General features: G+C 44.4%; 1 protein-coding gene across 2 annotated transcripts in view; it reads right to left on the minus strand.

Moving 5' to 3' along the window:
- Positions 1–9,521, minus strand: part of PARL (presenilin associated rhomboid like) — a 52,330-nt gene extending 42,809 nt beyond the window's left edge. For both annotated transcript variants that reach the window (XM_039242343.1, XM_039242344.1), the window contains exon 1: positions 9,371–9,521. In XM_039242343.1, the coding sequence (XP_039098274.1) occupies positions 9,371–9,495 (125 nt within the window). In that variant the 5' untranslated portion in view covers positions 9,496–9,521. The remainder of the gene's footprint in view (positions 1–9,370) is intronic.
- Positions 9,522–19,288: the final 9,767 nt, after the last annotated feature.

Here is a 19,288-nt window from a genome sequence, read left to right on the forward strand (position 1 = left end):
AAGATGTGGTTGATCTATATGATGGAATACTACATGGCAATGAGAAAGAATGCAATCTGGCCATGTGTAGCAACATGGATGGACCCTGAGGGTGTTATGCTGAGCGAAATAAGTCAGGCAGAGAAAGACACATATCATATGTTTGCACGTATAGGAGGATTAGGAGGAACTTGACGGAGGAACAAGGGGGAGAAGAAGGGGGAAAATGGTGGGGGAAAGGGAGAGAGGCAAACCATGAGAGACTCTTGAATGCTGACAAAAACTGAGGACTGATGGATGTGGGGGGTAGGGGGGAATGGTCATGGAGGAGGACACTTGTGGGGATGAGCACTGGGTGTTATGTGGAAACTAATTTGACAACAAACTATTTGTAAAAAAAAAAAAAAAAAAATACTATTAAACAGCTAATCCCAAATCTATGTCTATTTCTTCTTCTCTTGCCTTTTTTCTGCAGAGACTAGAAAAGATAAGCATCTTCACTTTTCCAGCCTCCTTTATGGCAGAAGGTGGCCATATTACAGAATTTGGACAAAGTGAGAGGGAAGATTTTTTAGGGGGGCGCCTCCTGAGTCACTCAGTCAGTTAAGTGTCTGACTCTTGGTTTCAGCTCAGATCACAATTTCAGTTTGTGGATTCGAGCACCATGTCAGGCTCTGTGCTGGTGGTGTGGAGATTGCTCTCCCTCTCTGCCCCTCCCCTGCTCGCACTCTCTCTCCCTCTTTCAATATAAACAAATACACTAAAAAAAAATTTTTAGGTACCTCTCAGGAAGATTTTGCTTATCTGATAAAAATGGGCATATCACCGAGGTCATACCCCTCCCCCTTCTGTTTGCCTTGAATAGGGATATAAATGCCTACCTAGATTTGGGGCAGTCATCTTGAATTCCAAGAGAAATGACAAGAGATTCAAATACTAACCTTGACATTTTCGACCCACTGAGCAGACAGTAGCCACTTACCTCTATCTACTTACACTAACTACCCCCTCATTTAAACAATAAATTTACTTATAGTCTAATGCATTCTTGACAATACCTTTAAATGGGCAAATGTTGCAGCAGTCGGTTGAGCGTCCAACCTCAGCCCAGGTCATGATCTCATGGCTCATGGGTTTGGGCCCCGCCTTGGGCTCTGTGCTGACAGCTCAGAGCATGGAGTCCCTCTCTTGCTGCCCCTCCCCTGTTCACACTCTGTCTCTTTCTCTCAAAATAAATAAATATTTAAAAAATTATTTTAAGTGGAAAATGTTAACACTTTGCAACTGGATTTAATTTTCTAAATTATTTTTTAATGTTTATTTATGTTAGAGACAGAGAAAACACACAAGTGGGGAAGGGGCAAAGAGAGAGGGAGACACAGAATCTGAAGCAGGCTCCAGGCTCCCAGGTTTCAGCACAGAGCCTGACTCGGGACTCAAATGCACAAACCATGAGATAATGACCAGAACCAAAGTTGGACACTTAACTAATTGAGCAACCCAGGTGCCCCTGGATTTAATTTTTATTAAACAATTCAAAGTAACATGGAGCTAGATTAGTAAATAAAGTAACATCACCACCTTGGGCCAAAAAACAAGGGTGTGACATTAATAAGAATATGTTTTTTTTTTTAATTTATAGGAGAGAGAGAGAGAGAGAGAGACATCGTGAGCAGGGGAGGGTCAGAGAGAGAGGGAGATACAGACTCTGAAATAGGCTCCAGGCTCTGAGCTGGCAGTCAGCACCAAGCCCGACGCAGGGCTCAAACCCACGAACCACGAGATCATGACCTAAGCGAAAGTCGGACGCTTAACCGACCAAGCCACCCAGGCGCCCCTGGAATATGTTCCCTTTAAAGACCACAAGTTGTAATCCAGTGTTGTTTTCTGGCATTAATTTTTTTCTTATTAGACCAAGAAATGCGAAGAATGAGACTTCTTTATATCTCCAACAGTGTAAGAGAAGATACGTACTCAATCAGCTCTAATGAAAGATTACTTCTACAGCTCACCAACTCATTTAAAATTCTGAAGTGTAATGTTTGAAAATGAACACAAACACACCAGGTTGGGAATCTAAACTTGAAGCAAACCCAGATCTTTTGCTGAGAGTAATATTCACCCTAGAAATAAGTAGGAGTCTAAGGACACCAAGAATGTTACATAAGTTGGCTCCTGAGTTAAATTCAGATACAGAATACATATATATAAAGAATACACACACACACACACACACAGAGGCGCCTGGCCGGCTCAGTCAGTGGACTATGCAACTCTTGATCTTGGGGTTGTGAGTTCAAGCCCAACAATGGGTATAGATTTAAAATCTTTAAAAAAAAAAAAAAAAAAAAAAAGGTAGGGGCGCCCAGGTGGCTCATTGGGTTGGGCATCCGACCAGCTCAGGTCACGATCTCATGGTTCATGGGTTCGAGCCTCACGTCGGGCTCTATGCTGACAGCTAGCTCAGAGCCTGGAGTCTGTTTCAGATTCTGTGTCTCCCTCTCTCTCTGACCCTCCCCTGCTCACACTGTCTCTCTCTCTCTCTCTCAGAAAACATTTTAAAAAATTATATGTGTATACACATACATATATAAAGAACTTATTATTGGGAATTACAGTTAGACATACAGACCTTAGAATTTAAGTACAACGTATTGGTTCACCAAACATCTATTCCTATTACCTAGCGCATATTCATATGCTACATGGGCTTTAAACCTAAAAGCTATGTTTCCCAAGTATCCTTTCAGTTAGGGTTCCAGATGTCCTTTTGTTTAGTGTTATACCTGTTCAATACCTGAAGTCAAAAGTGAGTAAAAGGCAAGACATAGGCATCAATTTGCAAGTGACAATAATGGTGAAGGCAGCATAGTTCCTACTTTGGTCAGCAGATCCTGATTTGGCAGCAGCTTCCCTAGTTTTCTCATTTATTATTGCATAACAAACCACCCGAAAACCCAATTATTCTGAAACCATAATTATTTCTCAAGACTTTCTAAGTTAGCTGCCCTCAGCCGAGCAGTCCTTCTGGTCTCACCTACAGTCACTTACGCAACAGGTCACTGGAGTGCTCAACTGGAGGTGGGCAGTCTAATATGGCCTCACGCCCGCACCTGGAAGCTGTCCTGGCTGTCAGCTGGCCATGTCCCACCAAATGGTCTCCCAGTGATCAACAAGCTAGCAGGGGCTTCTGTCATGGCAGCTGGGAGTGTTCTAAGAGGGGAAAGGTGAAAGTTGTAAGGCCTCTCAAGGCTCACTCTGAACCCTACACCCGGTCTGCCACATGCAATCAAAATAAATCACAAGACCGACCCAGCTTCAGGAAATAGAGAAAGAGATAAGAGGAATGGATGAGAGGAGCTATGAATTATTGCTGCCATGTTTTTTAATCTACCACATCAGTTGCGGCAGAGGCAGTGATGACTGAAAGCTTAGTCTTCGATCAGTAATTCTCAATCCTGGTGCCTGAAGAGCAGTGGAACATGCCACCCCAGAACATGCCGCAATGGCAGAAGGACTGTTTTTGAGCTGAGTGCAATAGAGAAGCAGATACAAGAAAAACTCTCTGCCCTGCCTAAAAGGAGGCATAAAAGTAGGATATACATTTGTAGGTATGCCCACTATCCTCTCTCCGCCAGGAAAAACAGAATCATGAGACAACTCCAGACCCTTATGTGCCCAGAGAAGGCACCAGAAAAATCTACTTAACTTTACTAACAGCCCTTGTATCCATTAATTCCCTCATACACTAATGCCCTAGAAACTCAAAAGTCCTTGTCCTTGGTCTTCTCATTTCTCCAAAACTTTGTTGTTCTTTTGTTCAAATGCTATATAAGCCCAAATTCTTTTTTTTTTTTTACAAATAGTTTATTGTCAAATTAGTTTCCTCATAACACTCAGTGCTCATCCCCAAAGTGCCCTCCTTCATGCCCATCCCCCCCTCCCCCCCACATCCATCAGTCCTCAGTTTTTGTCAGCATTCAAGAGTCTCTCATGGTTTGCCTCTCTCCCTTTCCCCCACCATTTCCGCCCTTCTTCTCCCCCTTGTTCCTCTGTCAAGTTCCTCCTAATCCTCCTATACGTGCAAACATATATTTGTCCTTCTCTGCCTGACTTATTTCGCTCAGCATAACACCCTCAAGGTCCATCCATGTTGCTACACATGTATATATAAGCCCAAATTCTAACTCTGTGTTATTCATCAGGGAGTACCCCCTTGTGTATATACAATGCACATGTTCACAAGCTTGTTTTTCTCTTGCTAATCCATCTTTTGTCAGTCTAATTTACAGGGCCCTAGCCAATGAGCCTAAGATTGGTAGAGGGAAAACAGCTTTTCTTTCCCTATTCTACACACTAGAATTGCCTACGAGCTCTTAAAAATACTGTACTATGGGGCACCTGGGTGGCTTAGTCGGTTAAGCATCTGACTTCACCTCAGGTCATGATCTCATGGTTTGTGAGTTTACACCCTGCATCGGGCTGTCTGCTGTCGGGTAGAGCCCAATTAGGATCCTCTGTCTCCCTTTCTGCCCCTCCCCCCTCAAAAAATCTTAAAAAAAAAAAAAAAAAAATACTATGGCTCCACTTCATACCAACTAGAGTCTCCAGAGGTGAGAAGAAGGCATCACTAAAGGGCTACCCAGCTGATTATCACGTGCAGCCAGGGCTGGGATCTACGTTTGGGAAAAAGTTCAGTATACACATAAATCACCTGGAGATCCTGTTAATCTCAGATTCCTAATCAGTAAGTCTGGAGTGGGGAAAATAGATTCTGCACTTCTAACCAAGCTCGCAAAAGGACAAACTGTGACCTGTAGGGTCGATCTGGTCCTCCAGCTAAGAATAGTTTTTAAATTTTTAAATTTTGTTTTTAAGTTTATTTATTTTGGGGGAGAGGGAATGTACACGGGTAGGGAGGGGCAGAAGAGAGGGAGAGAGAGAATCCCAAGCAAGCTCCACAGCTGTCAATCAAGAGCCTGAGGCAGGGCTCCATGAACCACAAAATCATGACCTGAGCCAAAATCAAGAGTCTGAACCTTAACAGAATGAGCCACTCAGGCACCCCAAAGAGTTATTTAACGGAAAATAAAAAGTATGTGACAGAGACTCTATGCGGCCCGGTCATTTTGTCTGGCCTTTCACAAAATAAGTTTGCCACCACTCGTCCTAGATGATAACCTAAACTGTTGGCTCTCGAACCACTTTCAATAGCAAGGATCTAGAACCTAATCCCCCTCTCTCCTGACAGTAGGATTAGAATTCTGTTTCTAATTCTACTTCAGTTAGAATGATTATGTACAGGGGTGCCTGAGTGGCTCAGTTAGTTAAGCGTCTGACTTCAGCTCAGGTCATGATCTCATGGTTTTTGGGTTTGAGCCCTGCATCAGGCTCTCTGCTGTCAGTGCACAGCCTCCCTGCAATTCTCTCCCCCACTCTCTGCCCCTCCCCTGTGTGCACGTTCTCTCTCAAACTTAAAAATAAAAATGGTTATGTACAAGTTAATCCTATTTGACTAGGACTAACAAAAATTCGGATTTGTAACAAAGAATTTAAACACAAAAGTTTAACTAGGGATGACCCCCAGCAGCCATGCCCTTTCCCCACCTCTCCTAACAGTGTCCTGAAATTTCCAGCTATTTGGCTGGGGGAAGCACACCAAGCTCCGGACTGGCTTAAACCAGCCAGCCTACACACCCCTTTTTCTGCCAATTTCAAAGGCTTCAAGGATGGATATGTACCTCAAATCAGGCCAATCCATCCCAGTGAAATTCAATTTCAAGACTTTGTTAGAATTCTGGAGAACTTTTAGGGGCGCCTGGGTGGCTCAGTTGGTTAAGCATCCGACTTCAGCCCAGGTCATGATCTCACAGTTCGTGGGTTCGAGCCCCGCAGTGGGTTATGTGCTGGCTGCTCAGAGCCTGGAGGCTGTTTCAGATTCTGTGTCTCCCTGCCTCTCTCTCCCCCTCCCCTGCTCATGTTCTGTCTCTGTCTCAAAAATAAATAAGCTATTAAAAAAAAAAAAAAAGAATTCTGGAGAACTTTTTCTGCTAGATGTGAACCTAAAAGTATATAGTCTCAAGAGCTGCTGACAGCCATCTTGAGATATGAGAATATGAGAATGAGATAGCAGGCTGAGAGAATAAAGCTAACATTTAGGAAGCAGAGCCAAGCCATGAAAAAAAATGGAATCCTGGTGACAATTTGAAACACCAAATCTTGCTTCAACTGAAGCCAGTCCTGCTTCTGGACTTTTTAACTGCAAAAACCAATAAATTCCCCTAATCACTTAGATTGGTTAGAATGGGGTTTTCTGTTAGTACAAAAATCCTTCAGATGGGAGTACTTCATCACATATTACATGACAAGGTACACTTGCTCTTAGAGGGAGCTTTTCTATTAAACTTCTTAAAATGCAACAACAACAAGGAAAAGCATGGTAAATGTCTCTACATACAAATGTCTGAGATATTTACAAGCTTAGGTTCTTTAGCTCTACCCATTCATACCAGTGCAAAAGATGGAAAAATAACTTAATAAATCACCTGAAATAAATTCAGAAAACAAAGAAACAACATGATAAAATGGATGGTGTGAAGGGGAGAGCGGAATGGGAGAGGAAGGGCAATGGAGGCTTATACCAACTCATCAAGACATGCCCGCCATTTAGCTCTGATGGTTTGGTCCTTCCACCAATAACCAGGAATTTGTGAAAGCAGTCTAATGTGCTCAAAGTGGGAAGATTTTCCGAATACCTGAGTTATTACTAGCCATATAATTGTTATAGTTCCGTTTTTTTTAACATGATCCCATAATTTTTAAATGGAAAAAGTCTTATCTATGTATTAGTTGGTGTAATGGTGAATGAAAAGTCTTGTGAATTACTTTTAACAGTGTAACTTGGATATATGTGCAAGTCGGCACTAACGCCTACATTACTAAAGATTTTCATGGGTAAACTGCGTAGAAACGGCCTAATGTTCAAAGTAGACAGCATGTGTCCAAGGATACACACAACAGTCATTCCACTTAAAAAGAAAATAAATCTATTTAGGACAGAGGGGATTTCTACATAAACACTACATGACCAAGTGTTTCTTATATTCTTAAAATCCATCCTGAGTTAACAGATGGTAAATTAAACAGGGAAAATAACTGACCAACCAACTATTCTTTCTCTTAGACAGTTCCATACAAATGAAATTATGAAGGTTTCTTTCAAGCCTAAACCATGTCTCAGAAGTGCTGCCAGAAATTTGATAATGGAAAAGCTTCTGAAGAGCCTGAGATTTTTTCCTTTTTCTGTAAGGGAACGGAAAGTAAATATTTTAGTTTTCATTATGAAACATCTGTCACATATTATTTTGCTTTGCAACCCTTTAAAAATATAGAAACCATTTTTAGCTGGTAGGCTGCCATAGACCTGCCATAGTTTACAGAACGTTTATATCACTACCCGTAGTGCAAGTTCTCAGCCATGCTTCAGGCCTGTCCTACCAGAATCACAAGGATTGCACCCAGAACTCTACTTTTTAACCTTACCTCATTCTTCTTTTAACCTAACTTCATTCTTCCGTACACTAATCTGAGAACTACAGGAAGTTAAACCAGACGTAATAAAGTTACATACAAGGTAACTCATTCTTCCTATTAACTTTCGTGTTTATCTCCAGAGGTGAATAGGCATATATTCTATTTCAGGCTTACTCACATTCTTTTGTAATGCACATTTTTCTACACAACTATAAAAATGTCATTTTTGAACTCTGCAAATAAATGGCAAACTTAAAAAAAAAAAAAAAAAAAGATGAGGAGCACCTAGGTGGCTCAACCGGTTGAGAGTTCTATTCTTGGCTTAGGCTCAAGACTGAGCTCACAGTCTGTGGGCTCGAGACCCACCTCGGGCTCTGCTTGGGATTCTCCCTCTCTGCCCTTTTCCCTATTTGCGTGGGCACACGCACACTCTCTCAAAAATGTCTTTTGCTTTCCCTCTCTCGCACATGTTTTTAATATTAACACACCTGCTGCTTACTAATAGCCATATTCATTTCTCCTTTCCCTCAAATTCTGATAGGGATTTGGAATAAACTATGGAATCTGGACCACTGAAATCTATTACCACCTCCACCTGATCTTCTCATTTTCCACCTCCCCAGGAGTTTAAGATTAGTGCCTGAAGCTCATGTTAAGGTGCATCATGAAGTTAAACTACAGTGTGCATGCAAGTTTTCCCAAATCCCTAATCCTATTCACTTGCAGTCCGTGTAAGCACTACAGGTTCTTCCACTCCCCACCCCTCTGCTGAGCTGACAGAACTGGGGTGGGGCCTGGGAAATACATTCTACAAGCCCTCCAGGTGATTCCTAAAATCGAGCAATGGCTCTACCATATGGACCCTCAATATCTGCCACTGGCTAGCCTCTCTGTTGAACGCGCTGCCTTTCCTTGCTACCAACAATCGGATGGATTCCAGGCATCTAGAACTAACTCCAACTGGGAAGGATGAAACTCTGAATTTAAGAACAGGAACAAGGGGCACCTGGGTGGCTCAACTGGTTGAGCTTCCCACTGGATTTCTGCTCAGGTCATGAGCCTGGGGTAGTGGGATCAAGCCCGGTGTCCGGCTTCAGGCTGAGCATGGAGCCCACTTGAGATTCTCTCTCCTGTCCTTCTCCTTACTCACTCTCAAAAACAAACAAAATACGCAGGAACAAATTTCAAGATAAACACACATCGAAATCTTGGGCAGCTGAGGGATTTTTCTCCTAATTTAGAAGCGAATTAACAAAAGGGGCAAACACTGATTGACAACACTCTTCATAGAACTTCTACTCGGGAAAACCAGTACTGTAGTTTTCTTTCCAAATCATCTGGAAACCAAATATTCCAGGGTCACCATTCTTCAACAGAAAAGCCTCTCCTACGACTCTGCAGAGGGCAAAGGAATGCCCTCTCCTGACTCCGTCTTCCCTAAAGAACATAATTTGTAGAACAGAGATTTATAAAGACTGATAGAGAATAAACTTTCAATTCTGCTAGTCTACCACCTGTGTAACCGCTCCACTTAAAAAATATGGGACCAATAACTTCCTAGCGGGATTATGAGGCTTGCACGCAATTAGCCCTCAGAGACTGGCTCCCTTCCCCTCACGTCCTTCCTGACGGGAAAGGAGACAGCCAGCGCGGGCTCACGCAGAGCTGGGCCAGGGTGGCGCCGGGAGAAGCGAGGACTGGACGGAGGCGAGAGAGGAAAGCAGGACGGAGGGCGGAGGGAGGGGTGAGGAGAGGGGTGAGCGAAGGCAGCACCACGGCCCCACTGCTTGCGCCCCCCGAGGATGCTCGGCCGGAACTGAGGGACCGAAGAGAAAGAAGCCGGAGAGAAGATCTTTACCTGCGTCCGAGCAGTCGCGGCGGGGCCAGGGCCGCAGTGAGCTCCTCGCAGCTGCGGCCGCCCGCCAGCGGAGCCCACGCCTGCCCACAGCCCCAGCCTCTCTGCACCCAGCCTCGCCACGCCATCTTCCCAACCTCTGCCCCACCATGGCCCGACCTTACGAACCCCTGCCGCGGAACCACTTCCGGAGCGCGAGAAAAACCATAGAGCGCCGAGGAGCAACCTAGAGCGCCCCCTCACGGCTGGGCGGAGGCCCAACACACCCGAAGGTTCTGCGGGCGCGCGGGAGAGCCGCCCGCCTTCCGCTCCCATTTGCCCATGAGGTCCGGAGGGAATAAAGAAGGGAAAATTTGCATTCATTGAGTAATGCCGCGTACCAGGCACTTTACCTAAGTTACTGCGTTTAATCCTCGCAAAGCACTTGAGGCGGACATTATCACCCCTGTTTTCCAGAGGCTCAGAGAGAAGTGGAGGAACCGTCCTTGCAACCCAAGTTTTCTTACATTATTTCTCTTTTTTCTGATCTCATAGTTTTATGTTATGACATACTTAAGAGGATGTGCCTCTGATCTTTAACAAAAGTCCAAAACGGAAATGAAAATCCGGATTCTAGGTGGTATACAAATTTCATGATTCAGCCTTGCCTGACTGTTAGCTTTATTTCCCGCCACCAATCAGCCATCCGACCTTAGCTGCAGCCAAATTATATGATTTGCAGTTTCTTAAAGGCACCTGCCTCTCCAGAGTTCATATACCATTCTCGCTGTCTGAAACGCCTTCCTCTTCTCTCCCTACTCAACCTACCTAACCTTGTCCTTCAGACCAACCTCAATTGTCATCTTTTCTAGAAGGCTGTAGAGGAGGAAGAAGTGATTCCTCCATTGTCTTGAGGTCCCTGGCCAGGTCTGAAAATTAAACTAATAAAGAGTAACAGGAGGGGCACCTGGGTGGCTGAGTGAGTTAAGCACCTGATTCTTGATTTCAGCTTAGATTACGATCTCATAGTTGATGAGACCAAGGCCCGTATCAGGCTCTATATTTGCAGCGCAAAGCCTACTTGGGATTCAATCTCTCTCTCTCTCTCTCTCTCTCTCTCTCTCTCTCTCTCTCTGCGCCTCTCCCTCACTCATGTGCTTGCTGTCTCGTGCACATGTTCTCTCTCAAAATAAATAAACTTTAAAAAAAGATTAACAGGGAAAGAGCATACATATTTTATTTTATTTTTACATGTACATGGGAGTCTTCACAAGAGAGCACAGATCTGAAGAAGAGACCAGAGCTAGAAAGACTTATATCTTTTAGATAAGAAACAATAATTTGTGAATAATGGGCAATGAGTTTCAGGTTACAGGTAGTCCAACTAGGGCTAGGTAGTTGCCAGCTACCTAGCTTCCTACCCATTTAAGGAAGATAAGGGTGGGGCGCCTGGGTGGCTTAGTCGGTTAAGCGTCCGACTTTCGCTTGGGTCATGATCTCGCAGTTCGTGGGTTCGAGCCCCGCGTCGGGCTCTGTGCTGACTGCCAGCTCAGAGCCTGGAGCCTGTTTCAGCCTGTGACTCCCTCTCTCTCTGACCCTCCCCTGCTCACGCTGTCTGTCTCTCTCTCTCCTAAAAATAAATAAAACATTAAAAAAAAAAGGAAGATAAGGGTTAGTTTTGCAAGGTTTATTTGTAGATTACTCTGGTCCCTGGTCTCTGGTTTTTGGACTGTTGAGAGTCTTTCTCGAGGAAAGGAGGAGGTTTTCCTGCGTTTACTGCTTCTTAATTGCCTTCAGCTCAAAATAATTTTTATGTCAAAGAGGCATATTTTGTGACATATTCTGGTTTCCTTTAAGATGTTTCCCAGACCTCCACTCTGATTTAGATGACCTCCATTTGTGATTTTATACTGCTTTATGCTTATCACTCTAATAGTACTGTGTTCATCCTATACATATTTATTAAACACCTTCAGTATACCAGGTAACGTGTTAGGATATATTTTGGAAGACACTATCACTGCCCTCATAAATCTATTGGTTGGATTTCATTTAGCCCATTTGCAAGCTAATGGATTTGGCTGCTGGCATTAAACAGGAGACTCCTGAGTCAGAGATAAAAGACTATTATCCACAGCACAACAAGCAGCATGAGCATTGTGTTTGCACGGGTTCGCCTTGTTCTCCGGGTCTCACAGTGGCAATGCCATGGGCCAGACGGAAGCTTACTGATATTCTGATACTTTGATTCCTATAAATTCAGATGATAATACCTACCTTGTCACTTTCAGGATTAAATTTATGTGCCAGGTACCCAGTTGTTCGTGGTTCACACTCAATGCATAGTAGCTATTATCATACCATTATGAGGTAAGAGAAACTAAGGTGGAAGCCCGTCCACTGGGGAAGGCTTCATCTCGTCACCATAATTTTTATTTTATAGCCATAAACAAACATACAAAGTGCTAATATGTGTGTGTAGGAGAAAGAGATTCCCACCAACATACACTGAGCACTTATCATATACCAGGCTCTGTGTTGAGCATTACACAGGACAATCCTAAAGGAAAATTCCTATAATCATCCCCTTTGATAGATGAGGCACTCAAAAGCTGAATTATTTTTTTATTAATGTTTTTTATTTATTTCTAGGAGACAGAGAGAGAGAGAGAGAGTGTGAGCAGGGGAGGGTCAGAGAGAGAGGGAGTCACAGACTGAAACAGGCTCCAGGCTCTGAGCTGGCAGTCAGCACAGAGCCCGAAGCGGGGCTAGAACCCAAAAACCGCGAGATCATGACCTAAGTGAAAGTCGGACGCTTAACCGACTAAGCCACCCAGGCGCCCCTCAAAAGCTGAATTATTAATAGCAATACTGGGATTTCAACCAAGGTCCAAATCCACGTGAGGGAAAGCTTCCGGGAGGAGTTGTCCTGTGAGTGGAATAACATGCAGGAAGCCAGGCTGGATGATGTTACGAGTGGGTGTTAGAGGGTGTTGCAAGCTCCAGACAGAGGCTCTGAGGTTGTTTTTCAATACCATCAAGTAATTAACTGCATTCCGAAACTATTTACCTAGAAGTAGTGTCAGATTCCATAGGTTAAGAGCTTGGTCCCACAAGACTGCATCCATGCCCCCTTCAGATGCCAGGCACACGTTCAGGTCATTACCTGTGTATCTGACCACCCAGCTATCGATCGGAGGTTTCCATGACTCTACTTGAGTTTAATTTGCTTGAGTGGCTCACAGAACTTTTAGAGAAACATTTACTTATGTTTACCAGTTTATTATAAAAGATACAGTCAGATAAAGAGGTACACACATAGGAAAGGCCCCCCACATAGGAACTTCTGTCCTCATGGAGCTGGGTTGTGCCACCCTCCCAGAAAGTGGATATATTCACTAACGTGAAAACTCACCAAATATCATAGTTCAAATTTAATGTTTATTTATTTATTTTTGAAAGAAAGAGCACAAGCAGGGGAGGGGCAGAGAGAGAGAGGGAGACAAAGTATCCAAAGCAGGCTCTAGGCCCTGAGCTCTCAGCACATCGCCCAATGCAGGGTTTGAAGCCACAAACTGTGAGATCATGACCTGAGCTGTCAGACACTTAACTGAGCCACCCAGGCGCTCATAGGTCAAGTTTTTATAGAGTTAATTTGCAGCCTCCTCCTCACTTCCCAGAGGTTCGGTGGGTAGGGCTGAAAATCCCAGCCCCCTAATGTCTTGGTCTTCCTCATGGCTAGTCTCATGCTGACTGCTGTCTCGGTCCCCCCTTCCCCCGCCCCAAATCATCTCATTAGAAAAAACTCAAAAGGGCTTCTTATGAATGACAAAAGACAGTCTTATCACGTGGGAAATTCCTAGGGTTTGAGGAGCTTTGCGCCAGGAACAAAACCCAAATATGTTTATTATACCAGAGGGGCTCTAACAGGGCAAGAGCTGACAGAGGCTTAGGAGAAGGAGGCTAAAGGTGATTGGGTTAGGGCTCCTGTGTCTTCTCCACCCTAGAGCCTGCCTGGGCCACAGACACCTGCCAGCCTTGGGGAAGGGATGGGGGAGAATCTCCCAGGCAGGAAAACCCCAGTCTTTCTGCTGCTTTCTGGGACCCAACATGCTCAGTGGATCCCACTCTGGACTCTCCAGGCTGCAGGTATGTTTCCACACAGAAAATGAATTGTCTTTGAGAAAGCTTCAAGATTTCACAAAATCTAGGGACGCCCGGGTGGCTCAGTCAGTTAAGCGTCCAACTTCAGCTCAGGTCATGATCTCACGGTTCGTGGGTTTGAGCCCCACATCAGGCTCTGTGCTGACAGCTAGCTCAGAGCCTGGAGCCTGTTTCAGATTCTGTATCTCCCTCTCTCTCTGACCCTCCCCTGCTCACGCTGTCTCTCTCTCTCAGAAATAAATAAAAACGTTAAAAAAAAAAAAGATTTCACAAAATCTAGAGGAACTGGTAAACTTGCCTGCCAAAAGGCCAGAGGCTAATACATCAACTTTCCTTGATTCTGATGGGATTTCTCCCAGCTCAGTGTAGCAGCAATGATTGATATCCTACTAACCTGAAATGTTGATGAATTCATATGTACACCTAAACACCTCAAAGGAGAAAGGTAAGACATGCCTTTCTCAGAAGTCAGATTTATTGAGATATGATTTACATACAATGAAATTCACCCTTTTAGGTGTATAGTTCTATGACTTTTGACAAATACATTCCATTGTGGAGCCATCACCACAATATAGAACATTTCCATCAACCCAGAAAGTTCCCTGATGTTCCTTTTGAGTCAACCCATAACCCTAATCCCAGACCCTAGCAACCACTTATCTGGTTTATGTCCCTATAGTTTTACCTTTTCAAAAGTATAATAGAAATAGAATCATATGGTATATCCTGGTGTGAACATATTTTCATTTCTGTTGGGTAAATACGTAGGACTGAGATGGCTGGGTTTTATGGTGTAATGTTTAATTGTACAAGGGATTGTCAACTTGTTTTCCAATATGGTTGCACCATTCATTCCCACCAGCAGAGCATGAGGGTGCCAGTTGCTCTGCACCCTTTTCACTACTTGGGATTGTCAGGATTTTGTTTTTAGCAGGTCTAAAAGACATGTAGTGGTATTATTTTAATTTGCATTTACTTAATATAAGTCAATCTTTTTAAAATAAACAGGCCTTGTCTGGAGACACAATGCTTCAAAACTTGTGGGGGGCGGGGATTGGTGGGGGGCTAAGGAGAAGTAAAGGGAGTGCTTGCTAGAGAATTTGTTGAGAACAGTTGGCATTTGCCACTGATTTTGCCTGGTAACAGACAAGATCTCCTTACTGTCAGCAGTGACCTGTACTTCTTCCCTTTGGTCAGGAGAGGGCAGGAGAGGGCAGAAAATAAACTGCCCAGTCTTTGGCTTTTTAGGAGCCAGCATCCATAGTATTTGCCCTCAGCAGTATATTTATAGTTTTTCCTCAAATGTCTTTCCCTCTAAACCTATCTAGCTGCTACCTTGTGAGTCTTGACTCCCCAAGCTAATCTAGCGAAATGATTCAATGCCAAACCTTAAGTAACCTTGTAAAATCCTTTCCTGCCAAAGCATACATACCATAACACCACTATACATCTTTTATAACTAACCTAAGACCGAGCTACTGAAACTATTGTAGAATCCTTATCAAGTCCGCCCTCTAATGTCACTCCATAGAGCCTGTATCAGGGGACCTATGAGCCGCTGATCTGGGTAAAACCCTATTTTTCTTCTGCAACTTTGCAGGAGCTGAGAGAGACTGAGGAAGGACTGGCGGGGTGGGGGGCAGGTTCTAGACCCTCTGATGGCTACAGACTCTCCTCACCTAGGACCTGGGCTGGGGCAGCTCAGATGGGCACTGCACAGATCTTCAGGGGCTGGGGCTGCAAACTGCCCCAAATGTACTCCAGCCTGAGTCCTGGGCTCCTCTGGCAGTTAGAACCAAGAGGTCCTGAAGTAGGTAGCAAACATCAGGAAGAGCTCTATCTGACCAGCTGGGCCCCTGGGCACGCTTGATGCCCTGAAAGCAGAGGGAAAGTTTAGATGGTGGCAGCTGTCTCTGCGGCTGTCCCATCACACCCCCTGCCTACCACCCATAACCCAATGTTTTGTCTGTATCTGCAGAGAAAAGTAGGAAAGCCTCATTGACCAGGAAGTTTCCAAAAGTGGCCTGGGTTGAACTGTTGGGGTGTCTCCCAACACTCAGGGTCAAGGAGCACAGAGGCCAGGTTGGGCAAGGTGATGGTGCTTTGCAGAGAGAGAGCTGGTGTGGCTTCAGGAGCCTCAGCTGGTCCAGGATCTAGCCCTGATACTGGGCTAAAGTGAGCTGGGAGAGCACCCAGTGTGTCGGTGAGAGTGACCCAGAGGCAGGAGGTCCCCAGGAGATTCAGCAGGCATCTCTCTCTGGGTTTCTTTTGTCCAGGCTCACATCGATGAAGTTGCTGAGCATCACACTTTCCTGGCTGGAGGCCACCGTCTTTATCCTGAGAACTCCCAGCCCAGATCTAGAGACACAACTGCTGCCACCTATGGAGAAAGCCAGCAGCTGTTGGGCATGACTGAAAAGGACCAGGTTCTGCACAGGGCAACAAATATGGCACGGGGTGGGGGGAGTGGATGGGATGAGGGGAGAAACAGAATGGCAGCCAGAGAAAGAAAGACTGAGTGGTGAGGCAGAGAAACAGGGAGGGACAAAAAGCATTAGGACTGGGGAGAGGAGAACATGAACCCTAACCTAGCCCCAACCCTAACTCTTTTGGGGACTGGGAGATGAGAACTTGAACCCTAGCCCTAGTTCTCACTCTAACCTCAAAAGAGGAGTGATTGGAAAGAGAATCAACCTGATCAGGTGGGAGAAGAAAGGAGCCAAATATCCCTACAGGATGACATCTGCTCTCTACCATGTAGCCCTAGGCTAAGAGGAAGGTCAAGTGGAACCATATAGGGTTAGTTATGGACCCAGGACCTGAGACACTTAGCTCCAGGGGTTCTAAGGAAGGCTTCATAACTCACAGCTCATTTAACTAACACCAGAGAATTAAATTAGCCACTCCTGTGAGGGCCAGAGGACTAGCTGTAGGATTCTTGGTTTCAACAACAGTGTCTTGAAGTTGAAGACAAAAGCACAAAACTTGACAGAGTTTGAAGCCTGTGTCCCAAACAGAATCGAATTAAGAATGCAGAAATCCAGCCAATGTAAATAGTATTTTCAGAAGTCACTTTTCTTTCCCTTTTTAAAAGTAATCTCCATACCCAGTGTGGGGCTCTAACCTACAACCCTGAGATCATGAGTCACATGTTCTTGGGGTGTCTGGGTAGCTCAGTTAAGCATCCCAACTTCAGCTCAGGTCATGATCTCATGGTTTGTGGTTTCGAGCCCTGTTTTGGGCTCTGTGCTGACAGCTCAGAGTCTGGAGCCTGCTTCAGATTCTGTGTCTTCCTCTCTCTCTGCCCCTACCCTCCTCAAAAATAAATAAATACGTAAGGGGCACCTGGGTGGCTTAGTCGGTTAAGTGTCCGACTTTTGCTTAGGTCATGATCTCGCGGTTCGTGGGTTCGGGCCCCGCGTCGGGCTCTGTGCTGACAGCCAGCTCAGAGCCTGGAGCCTGTTTCAGAGTCTGTGACTCCCTCTCTCTCTGACCCTCCCCTGCTCACGCTGTCTCTCTCTCTCTCTCTCCTAGAAATAAATTAAAAAAAAAAACATTAAAAAATTTAAAAAAACAAAAATAAATACTTAAAAAGAAAAAAAAGAGTCACATGCTCTACTAACTGAGCCAGCCAGGTGCCCCTTCTTGTTTTCTTTTAAGTTGCACTACTGCAGGCTTAAGGAGGGGCCTGACCCTAGCCATCTGGACCACCAGGCTAGCCTATGGCTTTTAGCAGAGGGGTGGAGAGGCATATGTTCTGCCTGAGTGAGCTATTTCCTAATTACAGTCCTGGGAGTTTCCCCCTATTTTCCTGATCTGGGATGAAGAAACCTCTGCATTACAACATTTATTAATAATCATGTTTAGAGGCAGAGGGCCCTGGCAAGACTCTCTTTTCCATCTAGAATTATTTATTTCCTGTTCTGGGCAACATTCTGGATTCCTTGCAAAGTGACTGATCTCTATTCATGGAACAGCCTCAGAGTATAACCTATCCAGTACACAGAAAGGGCAACCCAAATTACAGAGCCATCTGCCTGCTGGGTACCCCCTGTGGACTCCATGTCAGCTTCTTCCCAGGAAATAACAGTTTGGAGCTGACAATCAAACAGAATGTCTGAGAAGGTAGGCTTGAAGTGCCATCCCTGTATTAGGGATCGTGCTGGTGTTGCTATCCTTCGACTTGATGGAATAGTTAAGAACCGTTTAGGAGTACCTGTAACATTTACTGATCTGCTGGCAGGCTTTGATTTCTCTTTCAGAAAGCATCTCCCGCCCAAGTTGCAATAGCTCAGTATTGATCACAGGCTATTAATGGCCCCCTAGAGCTCTTATTACAGAATGATTCCCAGAAGGAAATTGGCAGAAATGAGCTCTTAATAAAGGACATTTCTGATCCCAAATGGCATAAAACAACTGAACTCAGATTCCCTCCTTTTTAACCTAATTTGACACAGCTTTTAGACCACCAGGGCTCAGGGCCTCCTACCTTGCCGACAGCAAGACGACCTGATGACACGGTTCATGATCCTGTCCTCACATTCTAGGAGACATTCGTCAAACCTATGAACTTGCTGGCCAGTTACTGCCAAGCACAGTTCAGTGTCCTTCATTGAGGACTGGATGATATAGTGAGTGCAAAGCCCTTGGCACACAGCACACCTTGGCAAAGAGCAGGACTCACTGTGTTATTGCCCAGCCCGTGTCAGAAACTGCATAGAGACCTACTTATGCTGGGTTACCAGAGAGCTACAAAGCTCAAGGACATATTTTTTGACTCCGTGTAGAAATGTGTTCAACTGGGGCACCTGGGTGGCTAAGTTGTTTGAGCATCTGACTTTCGGCTCAGGTCATGATATCACGGTTTGTGAATTCAAGCTCCGCATCAGGCTGCTGCTGTCAGCACAAAGTTGCTTCGGATCCTCCACCTCTGCCCCAGCCCTCTCTGTGCCTTCCACGTGCGTGCTCTCTTTCTCTCAAAAATAAACAAATGTATCGAACCTGATGTTAAACTTTCATCTCTTGAAAGATATTAAGATAAAAAGCAGCTACTATTTTGAAGAATATTTCTGCATCTTCCAAAAACTCCTACTTAAGGCACTACCCACTACATTGTTCACTGGCCCTTAAAAGGATATTATGAATAATGATCTTCATAATAAGAGTCATAAGTAATTGGAGATTCTTTTTTTGTCTCAACTCCAAGAAAGCTCAGACTGAAGTTTTATGTACACTTACAGTAGCTATTTTTGACCTAAATATTTTTATAGAACTCTCTTCCTCTATCACCAAACAAATCATTATTTGGTACTTGTTATCTTAACCTTGTTATCAAATGAAAGAAACAAGATAGGCATTTCTACTAGAAATCAGTTCCTAAGAAATAATACAAAATGCAGACCAAGCCGAAGGTACATAAACTGCAAATAGCCTAAGTGTTCACCAATAAGGGTTAAGAATTATAAAACATACATCTGGTGGAGCATTATGCAGCCATTAAGAGTGATATTCTTTTTTTTTTAAGGTTTTATTTTTAAGGAATCCCTCCAACCAACGTGGGGCTCAAACTTGAAACCATAAGATCAAAAGTCATATGCTCCACGGACTAAGTCACTCCAAGAGTGAGAAGCAGTGGTTTTCTTTTTTTTTTTTTTACAAATAGTTTATTGTCAAATTAGTTTCTACATAACACTCAGTGCTCATCCCCAAAGTGCCCTCCTTCATGCCCATCCCCCCCTCCCCCCCACATCCATCAGTCCTCAGTTTTTGTCAGCA

The sequence above is a fragment of the Hyaena hyaena genome, unplaced genomic scaffold (assembly GCF_003009895.1).
Source record: "Hyaena hyaena isolate Hyena2069 unplaced genomic scaffold, ASM300989v1 scaffold_213, whole genome shotgun sequence".
Lineage (NCBI taxonomy): Eukaryota > Metazoa > Chordata > Mammalia > Carnivora > Hyaenidae > Hyaena > Hyaena hyaena.